This window comes from Rhinolophus ferrumequinum, chromosome 21 (assembly GCF_004115265.2).
Source record: "Rhinolophus ferrumequinum isolate MPI-CBG mRhiFer1 chromosome 21, mRhiFer1_v1.p, whole genome shotgun sequence".
NCBI classification, from domain to species: domain Eukaryota; kingdom Metazoa; phylum Chordata; class Mammalia; order Chiroptera; family Rhinolophidae; genus Rhinolophus; species Rhinolophus ferrumequinum.
Genome location: NC_046304.1, coordinates 32558933 through 32576568, shown reverse-complemented (window position 1 = coordinate 32576568; position 17636 = coordinate 32558933). Strand labels below are relative to the sequence as shown.

General features: G+C 35.1%; 1 protein-coding gene across 9 annotated transcripts in view; it reads right to left on the bottom strand.

The window, feature by feature from the left end:
• Window positions 1-222: 222 nt before the first annotated feature.
• Window positions 223-17636, bottom strand: part of MBTD1 (mbt domain containing 1) — a 57451-nt gene continuing 40037 nt past the window's right edge. For 8 of the 9 annotated variants that reach the window (XM_033091202.1, XM_033091199.1, XM_033091198.1 and 5 more), the window contains 10 exons: window positions 17337-17471; window positions 16989-17077; window positions 16549-16783; window positions 15878-15933; window positions 15436-15540; window positions 14338-14485; window positions 13365-13447; window positions 12713-12947; window positions 12157-12234; window positions 223-3421 (listed from right to left, as the gene is read on the bottom strand). In XM_033091202.1, coding sequence (XP_032947093.1) covers window positions 3303-3421; window positions 12157-12234; window positions 12713-12947; window positions 13365-13447; window positions 14338-14485; window positions 15436-15540; window positions 15878-15933; window positions 16549-16783; window positions 16989-17077; window positions 17337-17471 — 1283 coding nt within the window. In that variant the 3' untranslated portion in view covers window positions 223-3302. Of the gene's footprint in view, window positions 3422-12156; window positions 12235-12588; window positions 12948-13364; window positions 13448-14337; window positions 14486-15435; window positions 15541-15877; window positions 15934-16548; window positions 16784-16988; window positions 17078-17336; window positions 17472-17636 lie in introns of all 9 variants that reach the window. The other variant, XR_004421372.1, reaches the window with a different exon arrangement.

The following is a 17636-nucleotide window of genomic DNA, read 5'->3' as shown; positions in this document are numbered from 1 at the left end:
AACCTTGTCCATACATCCCCCCCATATTCTCTTACAGCTAGTAGTAAATTCTTACTCACGGGCTTGCTTTACATTATTACATTACAGATTTCCGTGAGGAAGAAACTGGTCTGACTTTCACAGGGGCTTGTGATTTGCCTATAGAAGTTACCTGATACTTTGAATAAATAAGGAAACCCCTCAAAGACCAAAGCATACTAAAGAATTGCTCAAATACAACTTAACTTTAACGTTTTATTTTGTGTAAAAAAGGGCAAATTTAGTGAATTATTTTCATCTTGTACACAAAGTTATAATTTTAATGCTTTTCACATCCATGCTGAAAATTTGCAATTTGGTAAAAATGAAAGGAACGTAAATTTCTCCGAAGGAATTTTTCACGCATTATATACACTTCCTGAGAAAGTTTCAAATACTTTCTCAACAATCACAAGTTTACCAAGAAAATAAAAGATTAAATTTGTACAGATATTGGTCTATATATCAAATACATACAGAAATGATGTAAAAACCTTATGCAGTTTACTTTGACCTCTGTCCTCAAAAGATTTGCCCAGGGACAGATGCTTTTCTTTTGTATAAATGACTGTGGCTTTATTTAAAATATGAAAATCAAAGGAAGAAACCCAGTTTAATCACAGTATTTTTAAAATCCCTTCCCAATAGTAAAGGATCATTACCAAATATATAGCACCATAATACAAACAGTGATGGGAAAGGGTATTCACATCACGCAAAATTAATAATAACAAAAACAAACAAACACTGAAAACCCGTGTTAGTATCCGTAGAGTAAGAAGTTGATAACAGCTTTAGCTTTCCTCATACACAGCAAGGAATAGGTTAAAGAGTTTAAACTACCAAAATCCCCAAATAATCCTAACAGGAAAAACAAAAACAAACCCAAGGTCAGCAGTACATTTTGAACCGTACAAGGTAACGGGGCTATTGAGTTGTACAATTGGAGTTATGGCTAATACATAAACCTCCTCTGCACTAACTTACTTTCTGTTCATTGGCAGTAGGAGTTCGAGTCTGAACAATGAAGAGGGCTTCAGATTGTGTTTAGACTGTAGACGTCCTTACCAACCCTTAACGGTTGGTCATGGGACCAAGACAAACACTTCATCAATAGATTGGAGATTCGAAAACACCCAGAGCCTGGTTTTGCTCTAGAATTGGAAGCTTATAAAACCTGGCTACAAATGAGCATTTCACAGAATTAATTACCAGGCTCCAGATCAAATGCCTCCGACTTACTCAGTTCCCCATAGAGCCCCTAAGCCCAAGGTATTGGGAGAGCATGCCGTACAACTGGCTTCTTGTGCCCGTGTCATGGAATCAGAGTCCTGGGTTTAATTCACTAAGCCTGAGAATAAAGATTGTTGTAACTCTTGCTTTGGAAGTCTTCTAGGCTTTATGTTTATGGGAAGATCCTTAAAAGTTAAAGATTTGGGAAGTGTGAGGATGTCACATTTACAGTAGGTCCCTCTCAGTAAGGTTTAAGATAAATATCCAGTAATTTAACAGCTGAATTCACATATATTTGACACATGAGAATCAACTTGGCGTTGATATGATCTGCATTTATGCCCCTAAAGAGTTAGTATTAAGAAATGTTGACATGCGATTCCATACATTCTTACACTATAAAGTAACAAATTTTACTTCCAGTAGCAACTACAAAACCTTATGTTATTAACCCCTCTTGCATAGAATGAGGTAAACCTGTGCGTGTTACCAATGCTATTATTCCCAAAAGTAGAGCAGTATTTTAGAAAATAAATTGCTGGTTTTTAACGTTCTATGCATTTTAAAATCCAAACAAAAATCTTACCTAAAATGGTCTCCTGGGGCTTTCCATTAACATTTTTAAAGCATTCCATAGGCTGAAGGACTGTAGAGTTTAATCATTTTGATTAATTTCTAATTAGCCCTACCTATATTCCAGAGGAGATGGTCAATATTACCACTCTGAAGAGGCCAGGCTAAGACCCAGAAGCACTTCTAGAACAGATGCAATAATTCCTGAGAGTTTAGTTTATGAACCTCACTGGTAAATGCTAGAGCTCTCTCATTCAGTCACAACTCGGAAAGTTAGAAAATGCAGAGAGCAAACCTTTCACCAATTTACCCTTAGATCCTTTTTTGAAAGGAAGCCATGTAAATTTTAAAACAGGGAATGTTCAAAATGGTCCAAATCAGTTAATATTATTATAACTAATTCTGAATACAAATAAAGACAAATCTTACTATATATATGGAATTTTAAGAAAATTAAATTCTCTTCCAAATTAGTTTTCTAACAAATCCAGGATAGTTAAAAGCAGAGCTGGAATGATTTTGAAATCTAAACTTATTTTGGCTTTAAACAACTGTGATTTTGATTCTCCTGGTAATACAGAACATCTGTTTTGGGGTGTGGTTATACCAAGTATTATCTAACAGATGGAGGGAGGTGGCAGAAAACTGAGCAGAATCCGTTTCGTGGGGTAATTTTTTAGTAAGGAAAATGAAATAAACTTAGGACAATACTGCATTTTCCCCAACCCCTTAACATGTAGACTGACATCCTGTATATCTGTCAACCATTCCAGTTTAACACTTTAGTGTTAGGATATTTTAAATCATTTTTCAATTAAAGGAGAACATATAAAAGTATCCAGAGTTCTTCCAGTTTCATATAGAACTCCAAATAAATTTTCACAGAATGAAAAACATTTCTTTCTGTACATTTAAAATGGCCTGTAACAAAATGCCAATAAGCAGAATTAATTACCCCTTCCATGATCTATGTGGTGACGAACCCTCCTCCACAAGGGGGTTTCAGTTGCATATTTCTGCAGCAAAGGAACCTGGATATGTGACTGGCCTAACTTCTAAAATCCCCAAAAATCTCCCAACAGGTACCAAAAAGGTTCATTTGTAATGACAGTTCACTTGCGTTTACAACTATATCCTCCTTAAATCATTTCCTTCAATCCTGCTACCTAAACTTTAATCTTACCAAAAAAGTTAGAATTTCAGTTCTTGTTAACAATGCACATAAATCCAAACGTGGAAAATATTACAAAATTCTTTCAAAAGCTTCAAATACAACACAAAAATTGTCCATCTTTATAAATTGAAAAATTTCCCCCCACGACTAAAATAGTTTCCCCACCCACCTGAAAAATCTGGAACTGAAATTTTCTATGTTTAGCAAAATGTCCCAGTACAATAGCCCCGCTGTACAGCTGGATTGATTAGAAATCAGTCCTGTGTAAAAGTCATCCCTGCCCACCCTCAGTTTCTGAGCCACCTCAGGGCTCTTGTTTAATGTAGAAGTTGGCAGAGCCATTGCTTTCCTGATCAGATGCTCCTTGGAGGAAATTATAATCCTCTCCATCTATCAACTCCTCCTTCAGCTGCAATGTAGTCACTGCATGAAAGAGAGAAATGTACGGGATGTTACTAAGCCTTTCTGGAATAGTCAGATTGCTTTTAATTTTTAATCTCATGTTCCACCAGCTTTACAGTTAGTAAGACTTCTTCATTTCTTCAGTAACGCTTAAAATTAACCCCCTGAAGTACAGCATTTAAGTAATTTTAATTTCCAAAGTATATTTTGAGTTAAGGAAAGTTCCAAAACAGAATAATACTGCACATTGGACACTGCACAATAGACAACTTCAACAAAACAGTCAAGGTATTAGATCACTAATTTGACTAGAATTAGAATTTTTGTTATGATTAAATATTCACTTTTGTGTCAATGTCTATACAATGTATGGCTCTTAACTATAATAGTTAGTAAGTAATACAATAAATATGACTTTAATATAATCTTATCTCCAAGGAGTACCTTTATTAAAAAGACTCCCTTCAGAAGAAAATATATAAATCTGATATCAAATATTATAAATAGAAATATCTATAATATAAATAGAATATGAATTATATAATTCACATGAATAAATCATATAATTCACAAATAATCTGTAATATAAAATCAATAATAAATCTATAAATAAATAATATTAAAACTAAAAACATGAGTAATCATTTGAGGTAAAATAAAAATTTACTGACATCAACAATATGAAAATCACTGATACAAAATGGTTAACATTAATTACCAATGGGATCACTTAATAGTAGTTAAGCTGAGTTCTTATCTGACAACTTGCTTTTTAATGAAAACAAATCAACGAGAGTCCTCAATTTACCAATAGGTTACGTTCTAATTGGTCTTTATATCTACGGACAACTATTTTTCAGTTTCCAGTATTTTCAGTGGGGTTTAGGTTTCTGGGTAGCCACTCAAGTCATGCTAGTCAGAATTCCCAGTGACAGGAAGGCTCTTTCTTATACCTGGTCAAGGATGAAGACAAAGAACTTTTCCTTTGCTGGGCCCTGCACTGGTCTTAGGCAGAAATTTTAGGTTGCTTAATTCTGAGAGTTTTTCCTAACTCCTTTTATAAACCCCTCTTAAAGTACTATTCCTCAACAAAATTATCTAGTAACTTCAGATTGCCCTAAATCCTTTCCCTGAGGCTTACTTCCTATAGAAACCCCCCTTCCAAAAAATTACTTCTCTACTGTTTTAATGAAAATGAGCTCAGCTAGGTGTTAAAACTAGTTTTAAAAACAACCAACGTCTCAGAGATGTGTTCAGGTTTCTTAAAAAGTTATTGTTTAACCAAAATCGAGTTGGTAAAGTTTCAGATGATACAAAGAACAGGTGATGTTGTATGTTAACATACTCACTAGAGTCTAATCGCCTGGTGAGCAATGCCAACTTTCTCCAATTGCTTCAGCACACATCTGCTAAATCAGAGGTCACAAACTGTGCTCCCCCGCCCCAGCCTGTGCCCCAAAGTGGGAACTGATTGGCTGTTAAGTGTGACTCACTGAAGTAACCAGTTTGCTTCTTGGAGGCATTGGCTCCAAATAAAAGGTAAAAATTTTCTGTTTCTTTCATTATGGATCTTCTCATTACAAGAGTGAGGGGATACATATACGAGGTGTGAGCTAAAAATACAAAAAAATTACAGTAAAGGACACATTGCCATCAATACCCCTGAAAATACTACCACCCTCATCCCACCCCCACATCAAACACACTTATCCCATCGTTCTTGCCACTTTCTGAAGCAGTTCTGGAAGCCCTCTTTCACGAGTGTCTTTAGTTGCGCTGTTATGGCTGCCTCGATGTCCTGAAGTGATTCAAAACGTTTTCCTTTCATGGCCATTTTGACTTGGGGAAGAGCCACAAGTCGCACAGTGCCAGATTCGGTGAACAAGGTGGATGAGGACACACCGTAATGTTTTTATGTGACAGAAATTGCCGCATACCAGAAATGATGTGTGACACAGCATTGTCACGATGGAGAATAAAGAAAGACACTTAAGAAAGAGGACTTCCAGAACCGCTTCAGAAAGTGGCAAGAATCATGGGGGTAAGTGTGTTTGAAGAAAGGGGGAGTATTTTGAGGGAGATTAATGGAAACAGAATGTGTCTTTTTCTGAAATAAAATTTTATTTAAATATTCCCCATATATTTTGATCATACCTTGTATATGGAATGTAAATTGGAATTGTTTATATTAAAAAGAAAAAAATGTATTTAGATGAGTAGTAGCCAACTAACTTTTCTTTTCTTTTTCTGTTTTATGTAAGAGTTTATTAGAGTTTATTTGAGCCAAACAGAGGACATGCCTGGAAGCAAGATCGCAACAGACGGAAAATGTTCCCGCCACCTAAGTTTTCATAAAGCTGCAACTCGGCAGTGTCACCATGTGGAACAATATGAAAACAGCTACACTGTTAGAGTCAAATAGTGCAGTCACAGATAAATACTTCATGTCTTGATTTCAGTTAAAAGATTAGTTTAAAAAACAATGGTCTTTGACATCTTATGTATTACAAAAATAATCTTATCAGAGATGCCAATTCATTTTATTTTTCTTTCTTAATTGTTTTGGTAATGATGTTAAAAAATTTAATAGCTCAAAGACTGAAAAGCAAATACAGTATGCCTATAATAGCAAAACAAACACCAATCAGACTGTTGAAAGGTAAAGCAAACAAGACTGTGCAGTTCTTCCTTTCTTTAAAAAGGAACTTAATATAATAAAAATGCTTTTATGAAGAACATCAAGTATATAATAGTTACCCTTCAAATCTAACCAACATGCATTAATTGTTAAGGATATTTGAATAATACCATAAAAATAAACACACGAAAAAATCCCCAAGTTTCATTAAAGGTGCAGTACCCACAATAAAAGGTTGATTAAAACAATATTTTATTATATGATGATTAGATGGCTAAATGAATGAGAAAAGAATTATCGTGCTTCAAGACCAAACATGTTTCATTCAAACGGATGTTTTTTTTTTTTTAACGTAAAAAAGGTAAGCTGAGATTCTAAAGCACATCCTGAAACTATTTGCATTTACTCTTAACACATTTCTGGATTATGCTTCTACCCATGTTAAAACATGGAAACGATGTGCTAAAGAAAAAAGCAACTCAAGATAAAGGTGAAACATTCACTCAGATGTGAAATGTTTTAATGCAAAGTTTTATTGTTTTCATGGAACCTAAAATAAAGCCAGTCTGGTATCTTCACACTAATCATTCCTCCTTTCCAGGCCTTATTCTCAATGAAGGATGGATGAAATAAAATAGATCCTGTGGCTACATTTCACTGGTACACAAATGCATTTTCTTAGCTCCGTTTTAAAAAGGAAGTCACTTTACTGACTCTAATCACTAACATTTCAGAAGATAAACTAACGGAAATCATTTTCTTAGCAAGAAGTGTATAAATAATAAACACTCTCAATAGTTAATCAAACTGTAGCTTTCAGATAGTTAAGATAGCAACACAGTCCCAACACAGTTTCACCACAGTAAAATTACACCAGTCCCATAGATGTGCCCCCAGCTCAGAAGACACTACAGACACTGGTGGAAAAAGGAAATCTTCAGAGGCCTTGAGGTTTCCATCCCATGCATCTACTCTAAGTTCTTGGGTTTTGCCAATCCTAGAAGTTAAGTTCCATTTTACATGACTCAGTAACCTCTGACAAAACGTGACACACTTCTTCAAAATCAGTCTAATGCTTAAAGAAAGCACACCTAAACTCCAATAAAAATTCAAATATATTCAGAGCTCACAATATCTATAGTTAATTGCTTAAAGCAATTGCTTAAAGCAATTAAAAGGTTAAAGCAGACTACTTCATAAATAACAAGTACAAAAAGAAAAAAGTTAAAGAGACAAACAAGAAAAAAACTAAAATGCTCTTTAAATAGACTTTGAAGGTTTTTCCGTTAAAAAGCAGATAAGCTTAGGATTTGCAGTTCTAATCTATTTTTTTCATACACAAAAGAGGTATAGTAATTTCCTCTAGAGAAACAGACTGGGAATGATCAAAATGATCTGATACACTGACACAGGGAGGCAAAAGCTAAAGAACACATCTAAAAATGGAAAAAAAAAAGACTGAAAACTTGAGGCACAAAAATATTACCAAATAAAAAAATTAGCAAACAGAGGGATGAGAAGAAAACAGAGCTAGGTATTAAGTCCCACCTGGGTTTTCAATGTATAAAAGGCATTTTAAAGAATGATTAGATAAAACAATTTGGTTTAAAAGCAATAGTTAGGATATGGGAAATACACGCCAAGGCAGATACAACTTTGGCTTTCAAGCTATCTGATCTGTACTCATGTCTAAAGTTCACCACATGCAAGTGAAGTCTTTATGATATTCTATAACATGTTTGTTCTTAGCAATTACAAAGGGCAAAACCTTTTGTAGTCTTCCTTACAATCTACCCGCTTGGCCTAACCAATTAAATTCAAATTAAATTAGTTCACTCAATTAACCACTGTACATACATAAACATGAAATTATGGAAATAAATTTCACTCAACTTCAAAACCAAAATTATACAGGTATTGTATTTCCAAGTCCATGTTATTCAACTAAGGAATATGTCTACCAGAACCAAAATTTACCCGATGTCTACATCTGGTAAATGTCTACCAGAACCAAAATTACACCGGAACACAAAACACGTCTCCTTTCTAATGAATGAGACACTATGGAATGCTATAAACAAAGCCTCATCTTTGGATCTGATTAATCAGATCGATCCCTAGTAGTGTATTTCTCCACCAGGTCAAGTCACACAGAATTCTGCAATGCAAATGTGCAACCATTTTAATGAAACCAACAAATAGTCCAAGTTGTCTCACAATTCCAGAAACTGAAATTACAGCTTCACCCTAATTTGAAGCTCAGAAATGGTTTAGAACAAAATAAAAATCCTTCCCTGATGATTCATCTTAGTGAAATGACTACCAAGGAAGGACTAGTGAAAATGAATTTTTCAGTTGAAAGAAAAAGAAAAATTTAATGAGTCAGCACCTGTCATGCCAGACCATGCTTTGGCTCCCACCCCCCTACCCAGACTTTTACCCTCTGTAGTACCTGAGGTGCTGATGTGACTAATTACCTGTTTTGAGGCTGGGACTGAACTCCTGGCTAGTGCTGGGAGGTGGGAAGGCCTCCAGGGCTGTCTGTGCTGGAAGGGTTCGATATGGAGGAGGAGTCAACTCTTCGTCACCAGAGAAGCTCCTCCGCACCCCACCTGTCATGGGCAGGCTCGACAAACTGACAGGCTTCTTCCCAACTGGCATCTTCCTCTCTAAATATCAAGTCAAACTAAAGTAAGCTTTTACTTACATGCGTGGCAAGAAAAGCGCATTATATTACTAGGAAAGGTTGTGTTGCATAGGGTACTCTGAGAAGAGAATCAACTATGCAAGGTTTGTATTTCTGAAAACAGGGAGTGTATGTGTGTGTATGTTTTGGGGGAGGATGATGCAGGAGATTATAGTCTCTGGGAGTCTGGTAATCCTGCTCCCTGACTCGCAAATAAATTTAAAACGAAAGAGCAAAATGAACTAGAGCATTTAGTGTGGAGAACAGCTAGCTAATTACCTTCAAGAAAATTTCAGCCTGAGGGGGTCTGAAAATCCAATGGAAGAGAGGGTTTTAAAACCCTACTTGTAGGTAGCATTTCACTGCCCATATAAGCCCAAACACTGGCCTTCAGGGAGAAATCAAACAGTTTTATCTGGGTGGCAGGATTTCACTGATATGAAATGTGCTCCCCTAACTTTTGGCTTACTTACAATCCACTATTTTCAAAAACACTTATAATTCTTATTCTGAAAAGCATTTCTAAAATTTAAAGCTTGTTGCCTGCAAGTTCTAAAGCAATCTAATTCCTTTTGAAACACCCACTGGTTATAGTTTCATAAGCAACCATAAGCTTTCAAAGACTTAAACAATGCTTTCACTCACAGAAAAAGATACTCTAAACTTTGCAAATATTGAACAACCAAGCACATTGCATTAGTCAGGGTGAATGTGAAGGATACTTACGAATCTTTGTGACTATAAATTTTGTTTTCTTCCAGAGTATACAAATGACCCAAGCAAGGGCAATCAGAAATTATGCTTTACAAAATCAGGGCTAAAAGATAAATCAAAGCCAAACAGTATTCCTATGTAAGATGATCTGGAAACTAAGCTACTAGTGAGTACACATTCAACTCTCAACTGCCAAACCTGAATGAATCACGTGTAGCAATCATTTAGACTTTTTCTAATGTACTACACTTAAGAGGTAAAAACACAAGGAGAATCTCCAACTCTCTACTACTTATAATAGCCCCTGAAGATGGTACAGAAATCAGTGCTGGTTTTCCGGCCCTAAAATAACTAAACCTTGAGGAAAAAAGGCTTTTCAGATTGGACAGATCACGTGCACACAACAGATCACATGAGCACATCCTCTTGGCAGAACATTACTTATTTTACCAAAGCACTAGTTAATAGTTATCTCTTCAAGAACACAGCTCATTACAAAATAAGCTAAGAATAATGAAGCGAATTAACTTGTCCATTTCTGTAAAAAATAAACACTACCAAAGAACATACTGATTTTTGGTACAGAAAAGACTGAAGAGCTAGAAGATGAAACAACAGAACCAGAATATAATAATCTGTAGGCAAACTTAAAACAAATAAAAGGTTTTGTGGCCTGTTAGTGATATAAATCTGCACGCGAGCAATGGATGACTTAGGTTTCTGGATCCCAAATTCTTTCGTATTTGGGTAAGTAAAGTTTTGTGGGAAAAATTTCTAATTAACGATTTCCTGAGTAAAAAAATAAATAAATAAAAGGAGCAACAGTACCCTTACAACGAAGACTGCTTCTTTTTTCATTCACATGGCACTACAATTCCTTATTCTCAACTCCAAAATTCAAAGTTTTTGGGGTAAAACTTTGGTAACAAAGCCAGACCTCAGTTGGTAATACTATTTATAATGTTTATTTGGCCCATTTAATGTAAATATTTATGTACCTTTTGCTTCAGAAAATGCTCCAGAATATGCAAAGGGTAGCATACTACATGCTATACAAACTGTATTTTTCTAAAATCCAAGTAATTCTAAATCCAAAACACATCTAGCCCCAAGGATTTACTAATACAGACTATGTGTCCATAGTTCTTTTTCTTTCTATGTCCAAAGGACAATTTAAAGGCATCAGAGATGATGCCATAATATTAAAAGCTATTAAAATATTATAGTTAAAACACATTACACTTACAGCTAAATTCACTTTTTCCAGCTAATCCAGAAATCTGAATGATGTTAAATGTCACTAAAAACTGGGGTACTGATATTATCACTTCATTAATTTCATATTTCTTTCCATGTCCCTAGCCCATTAACTGAAAATCATTAAAGCCCATAAGCCAGAAACAAACCCTACAAAAGTCACACTGAAGGAGGCTTGTGAATTGCGTATACAATGCTCAGAAATTAGTTCTAAAGAGTATACGTCACATAGCCACCAAATAATAAAAAACTTTCTTAATTCAACATCTTGGAAATAAACTTCTGAAATCTCAAAGTCTTGTCCAATAAATAGAAAGGGAAAAGACAGGTTTAAACCAACTCTGTTATTCAACCTCCCAGAAAGCTTAGGGATCACATCTATTATGGTTAGTGTACTAGAAAAGTTCCCATACTATTTCTTCCTAATTGTTTCGAGATAAATGGGAAATCACTTTGATATGCCTGGTCTGGCAATGCTGTCTAAAGTTCTTTTAGGTGAGTAACAAATGCGGCAAATGGCTAGTGGGCAAAATACTTCTAGACCTATGGGAAGCTTATGCCTAAAATAGAAAAGAGAGAGTAACAGACAGGCCTGAAGGTTATCACTTATTGTGAGGCTGAGCAGGGTTTCACACTGGGAGGAAACTAAAGCACCAATGAAGTGGCTTTAAGTTCACCACTGAAAAAAATTTGTAAAGAAACAACCATAATCAGAAAGGTAAGTCTCTTGGTTGTTAATGAGACAGATTAGCACTTATTTGAACATTTGGCAAGTCAGCTGGAAACCAACCTGTTTTAGTTTTAATCTTCAAATATACTTTTTATTTTCATATCTTTACATGAAAATTATCTCAGACTGAAATATTCCATGACAAGCTTCATGAAGAGAATCTGTGGCTTTCTATGCTGGGGAACAAGATTTTACAAGAATCAAGTAGAGCTATCAATATATTTTATATTATTTTGGCTATTAACACCGTAATCATTCATTATAAGGAAAAATATAGATAGCATATTTAGAAAAATTTACTTAAACCTGACTTTGTTAGCTTAGTCAACTTGAATTTCTTTTAAGGATCATTCTAAAGAGTTCTGGTTTATAAGAAGGATGGGTTTATTAGGCTCCAAGTCTACTGGAAGCATCAAGCATCTGCTTTTTAAATTTTTTAATAAAAAGGTTTTAAAGGAGAGTTTTCAGTAGGTTTACATACTATTTCAAAAATCATTTGTAGGCTGTTCTTTACCATATGTTTTAAATATTATGGTAATCATTTTTTCTGTCAATTAAAAAGTTTCTCATTATTGAAAATGTTTGCCTTTTATGGCATACTGCACCTTTAAGCATAGTACACAACGTATAATCATCAGCTCACATGGGATATCGTTTTCTGTGCAAGAATACTGTGACCTCAAGTGGTTAACAATTTAGGAAATGTATATAAACACCATATGGTGACCCACTTTTCTTATGTCCTTTGTATTGCTGGGACTTAGCCTTTTTCTTCTGTTTCGATGAACCTGATTGGCTTTCTCTCGATGCTGTTAAAAAAAAAAAAAAATTGGTACCAGATAATTGTTTACAACTATAGATACAACTTAGATGAACTATCTTTACCAAGACCATTATGCTTATAAAAGTACGTAATGCTATGGAAATAAGGGTACTTGTTCCAGTAAAACCATGACAGATTCCACTGTTTAGTCAATAAGCACTTATTGTATACCAGTAACATTTTTAGCCTATAGTTTTAAACTCATTAGAATAAGTCTAATTGGGTGAGTACTCTTACTGATATGTTTTTATAGTCATTATGTAACTGACTATTGAATTCACACAGCCATGGTACACATGGTCTGATTCTGTGATATTGTTGTTGAGTCTTAGGGTCTTACCTGGCAACCAATCAGACATAGGTATATTCTTGTCCTGTGAGCTCACAAGATGATTTATGTGACATAGTCCTCTGGAGAATTGCTGATTTTTACAAAAGGACACCTTTTCTGTATACCAACTTACACTGTGATGCTGGAGGCTGTAGTTGATATCCAGTTAATTGACACCACCCTACAGGATAGAGGTCAGGAGACTCACAGTCTACCCACTGATCATACTCTTCTTCCCATCCATCAAAATGTATCCTCAAGAGACGATGAATAATTCGAGTTACTGTGGCTACACATATTAAACGGGGCTCCATGAGATCTACTGCTTCTAATTTCATTCCTACACGAAATCCGTGATTTGGAACATCCTGACATGGAGAGGCAAAACATTAACACTGGTGAGAAGAAGACTGTACAATTCTACTATCACTAAGACAGGCAAAAAGAGGAAGCAATGTAACCATAACATAACCAAATTAACATCATTTAAATCAAAAAGATCCCCAATAATTCTTTAGTTATTGAATTATGTGAAGGTGAAGCATTTAAGAACTAGTTAGGCAATGTATTCATTTCTATTTTACTCAGATTAAAAAATGAAACAAACTTTGGAAACAAGTTTCACGTCCTAGGTAATGTTTACATTGTTTTATTACTCTATATTTATTTATATTAATCTCCACTATGAAATCCTAACATAATGCAAAGACATTTTGATCAACAATGATTTACACTTGTGTGGTATCAAAAAAATTCTACATACTTATGCCATCATTTAAATTTACCTTATTAAATAGTTTTACTGGTGCTGCAATGGAGCCAGTTTCCCTGAGGTAGTCAAACCATTTAAAAGGAAGTTTTGTGTAACCTGAAAGATACAAAAGGTTTTAGTAGCAGTTAACTTAAAATTAGCATAATACTAAAATGCAGATAAAAAGTAACTCAGCACACTTAAAATCTCCAATTTTAGGTTATATGACAAATTTTTAACTCAGGCTATAATACTGCTGAGCCCAATAATTCCTCCATGTTATAAGGGTTTTCCTTCTTTTCTAGACAGACACTGGTGTAACTACTTATGGTAATGGAAAAGTGACTCTCCTGTCTTCTGTCCACCTTTTTCCAGACTTAGTACAGACTTTTGCTTTTTCCAATCCTAGACTCAGAATAGTCTAGCATTTAACACTTTGCAGTGATATTTTTCTTTCTTTGCAAGAAAGAAAACTGGCTGGGAAAATACTATTTTTACAGACCTCTGGTTTTGGCTTTCCTCTTTTTTAAGAGAAAAACCCAAGGCTCAGATACTGAAATTAGGACAGTTACTGATTGAGCCCTGAGAGCTATTTAAGGGTATATCTTTTATTAAAAAGTCACATGGGAATCTACAAGTGGAACCTTGCTGTCCCTCCAAATCTGAAGTATCTAGTTTTTAAAAAGTTTATGCATGCAATAGCCTCTTGAGCCTACATCACCATCTCAACAGTGCCTAAGAATACTAGTTCATATTATAAAATGTACAGCAGCTCAGGAAAAAATTCTATACTAATGTAGTGTATTAAAGCTAGCTGGAATACAGTGCTTTACATTTTTAGAGCACCCCACAGCTCTTGTTATGTATACATATACTTATGTGTGCAATATATACACATATTATATATTCACACAGCAAGAAATTTAGGGCTATGTTAAATGTTGTGAACAGATATCATATAAAACAAGCAAGAATGACAACCCAGTGTTTGTATTAGGATGAAATACCTCTAGGTGGAGTAAGTTCAATCATGTTAATTTCACAGAAACCAACAGGGAAAATAGAAGGGGAGGTTGCATGATAACAGAACCAGTCAGATCCATCTGCTGCTTCTGAGCCATCGATCCCAATCATCAGGAATCCGTCAGCTAGCACCTTTTAAAAGAATTCCACATACTTGAAATTAGATACCACTATTACAAAAATGATCTTTTAAGTGACATACTAAAAGAATGGAAAATCTATTACATAAAGGGCTCTTAAAAGTGCAAAATGCATCTTCATTAAATTATGTTAAATAACAGAAATTATAATGGAAAATCTATGTAAATTCTACTGTGCACCATAAACAAAAGCAGGGTTACATACACAGAAGTGATACAGGTGTCGAGGAAAACAGTGCCTTTACCAACGGCTAAGGCGGCCTGCTGCTGGGAAACGAAACTGGGCTGAGTGCTCTTTTACAATTTAACTGTCCAGTCTTGGCTGGGCTCTATCTAAATCCTACTCAGTAATAACTTTCTTTCTTTCCTTTGGATTTATCACATAAGAGGAGGAGTTTTTCCAAACCCTTTACACCTTCTTCAAGCTCCAACTTTCCCTCTCGTATGCTACAGGTAACCATGCTCCTCTATGACAGAAACTAAGGCCGGCTGTGGAGGGTCCTCACATTCCTTCCTTTGCACCTCAGATTGTTGTTCCCCCGCGAGACATACTTCACCACTGGTACCTTGCTCCAAAACACCATCTCTTGTACTCCCATTTTCCAGTACATTAAAAATATTTAACAATATTTTATTTTGAAATAGTTTACACTTAGGAGAAGAAATACTATTCTTATACAATGAACTCCTATACAGTCTTCACCCTGAGACCCAAATAAAGGTAGCAGACTCAAGATGACAATCTTGACAAGCTATATAAACAGAGAACTTCTGATGAGAGAATTCAAATTCATTTTGAAATTACTAGTGACCTTCTCCCCAGTAAAGATCCAGACACACACATTTTATGTCAAAATGAGTATGTTAGAGGCGTCCTTCTCCTGTTACCTTAAACCCAGTTTCTATTACTGCATTTCTATGTTTTAAAAGCCATTCTCTTACCTTTCTAATAGTTGCGACACATATTGTGGAAAGATTTAATGGGTCTATAGCTTCCAATTTCATTCCTTCCTTGAACCATTCCCCACTCTGGTCTACTTCTTTTACCTAAAGAATTACACGAAAGCACATCTACTGTTACAAATGTTATCATTTTAATAATTAAAATATTACCAATTTGGAAAGGTTTACCAGATGAAAATACCAAATGCCTTCTCCTACCTACCTAATATTATAGCTCAAACTTCTACTAGGGAACAGAGAGAATTCAGGCAAACAGAACTTAAGAATAATTATAATCAATGGTGTGACACCTAAGAATTACAAGGTCTTAATTCTTTTAAGTGAACATATGTAATTGTGATTTCCATAGTTTTAGGAAAAAACCCACAACCCTCTTTCAAACATTAATTTACAAATGAGGGTTCTTATAAAAACTTCTTACCTTAGCAAATAAATGTGGTGGTGTATCAAAATGTCCATCCTGTTTCTTTGTAATATCTACAAGGAAAAGTTACATACTAATCTGTCAGCATTTGTGAGAAGACCAAAAACCACGTTTCTTTGAAGGTTTTAAACTCACAAGGTATGTATACTCTAAAACATGGCAAAGATACATGCCTTCTACATTTATGGTGAATAATCTCTAGTAGTCATTCTTTCTTCAAAGTACATGTGCCATTAAATACATTCAGCCAATTAAAATGCTAGTAACTCCCTTTTTAGAGAATTACCACTTTATAAGTATGTTTTAATGTGTTTAGTATTAAGTCTAACCACATGTAATCTTGTTATTTTGATTAAAATGGAATGAAAAAGGAAATGCCATCTTTAGATCTTTCAAATGGGCTGGATAAGAAAAGTGTAAGAAAACAAATGTAGTTGTGAGCAAAAGTGCGTTATTTTTTTTAATTGAGAACACGTGGAAGGAAGATAAAGGAATTAATTAGGACACTAATATTCTGGTGTGAAACTTCCCTAATTAAGGTAGAATAAGCAGCCCAGACAACTAGGACGCTATTTTTGATCTATGCTATTCTGTAGAGAAAAATAACCAAGCAGTCCAATTCAGCCTTAATGGTATTTTCAGCAGGAGGTCTTGGGACAGGTGCTTACCAGATCTTTTGAATCGATGGCCTATGCTTCGAGACCAACCAATATGATGGATTAATGGGCTGTGCATATGGCACCAGAAGTCATCTGTTCTATCTTCACTATCTTCATACACTAGTCTTAATCTTCCTCCAATTACACTTTCCACCACTGCCACTCGTGTTCGACACAAATGCCGCTTGTCAACCACTTCTACTCTCATGCAAGGTTTGAAAGGATACTGCATGCTTTCTGAAACCTTGAAACAAAAACAGACAAAAACTTTGAAATTCATGACAAAAGTCTACAAATGCTTTTCATATTGTACTATTTAAAACTGGGTGCACTTGATATTTAACGTAGATCTAGTTCACTGAAATAACTCATTAAAAAACTTAGAAGTTACTCCTTTCTGTAGAGCTCTCATTTAACACTTCAGTACTTTCTAAGATTCTGTCTTTTACCTTTTGTGAGAAATCGGGAGGAAGTGTTTTGGCACCAGTAAGTCGTTTCACTAGAAAAGCTTTCCAGTTTGTATACTTATGCTGAATAGCTGAAACAAAAGAAATAACCAGTTACACTTTAGCAAAGAGTAGAATTGCTTCTTAAAGTATTTGTTAAAACAAAAGTAACAAATTTCCTTGCAATTTACAGTACTACGGTCCTGAAAAAGAGCAAAAAAATAGAGAAAACAAGTAAAGACTTACCAAAAAATAGTATGTTAATTTCTGTATCACCTTAATGTTACTATGTGTGAAATTGCATTAAAGTACATATATTTAAATTACAGTAAGGATAAGTAAGCTACTTACTTCTAGGAGGGACAAGAGGTTTTCCACTGGCTGCACACCAACCAACTGGATGGATATCAGAACCACATATATTGCACCAGAAATCCAGACCAGAGTCATTTTCAAATCCTTCATATCGTAAGAGGGCATTGTAACCTGAAACCAACAAATCAATCACCACATAATGAGAAAATCAAATGACGTAAAACAGGCTACAGCTGCTGGCAGTGGCTGTCCGAGATCATCGTGCAACTGCAACAGAAGCATGTGTGGGGCTTGTGAACAGACAGATGGCTGGGCCCCACCCAGAGATTCGGATTC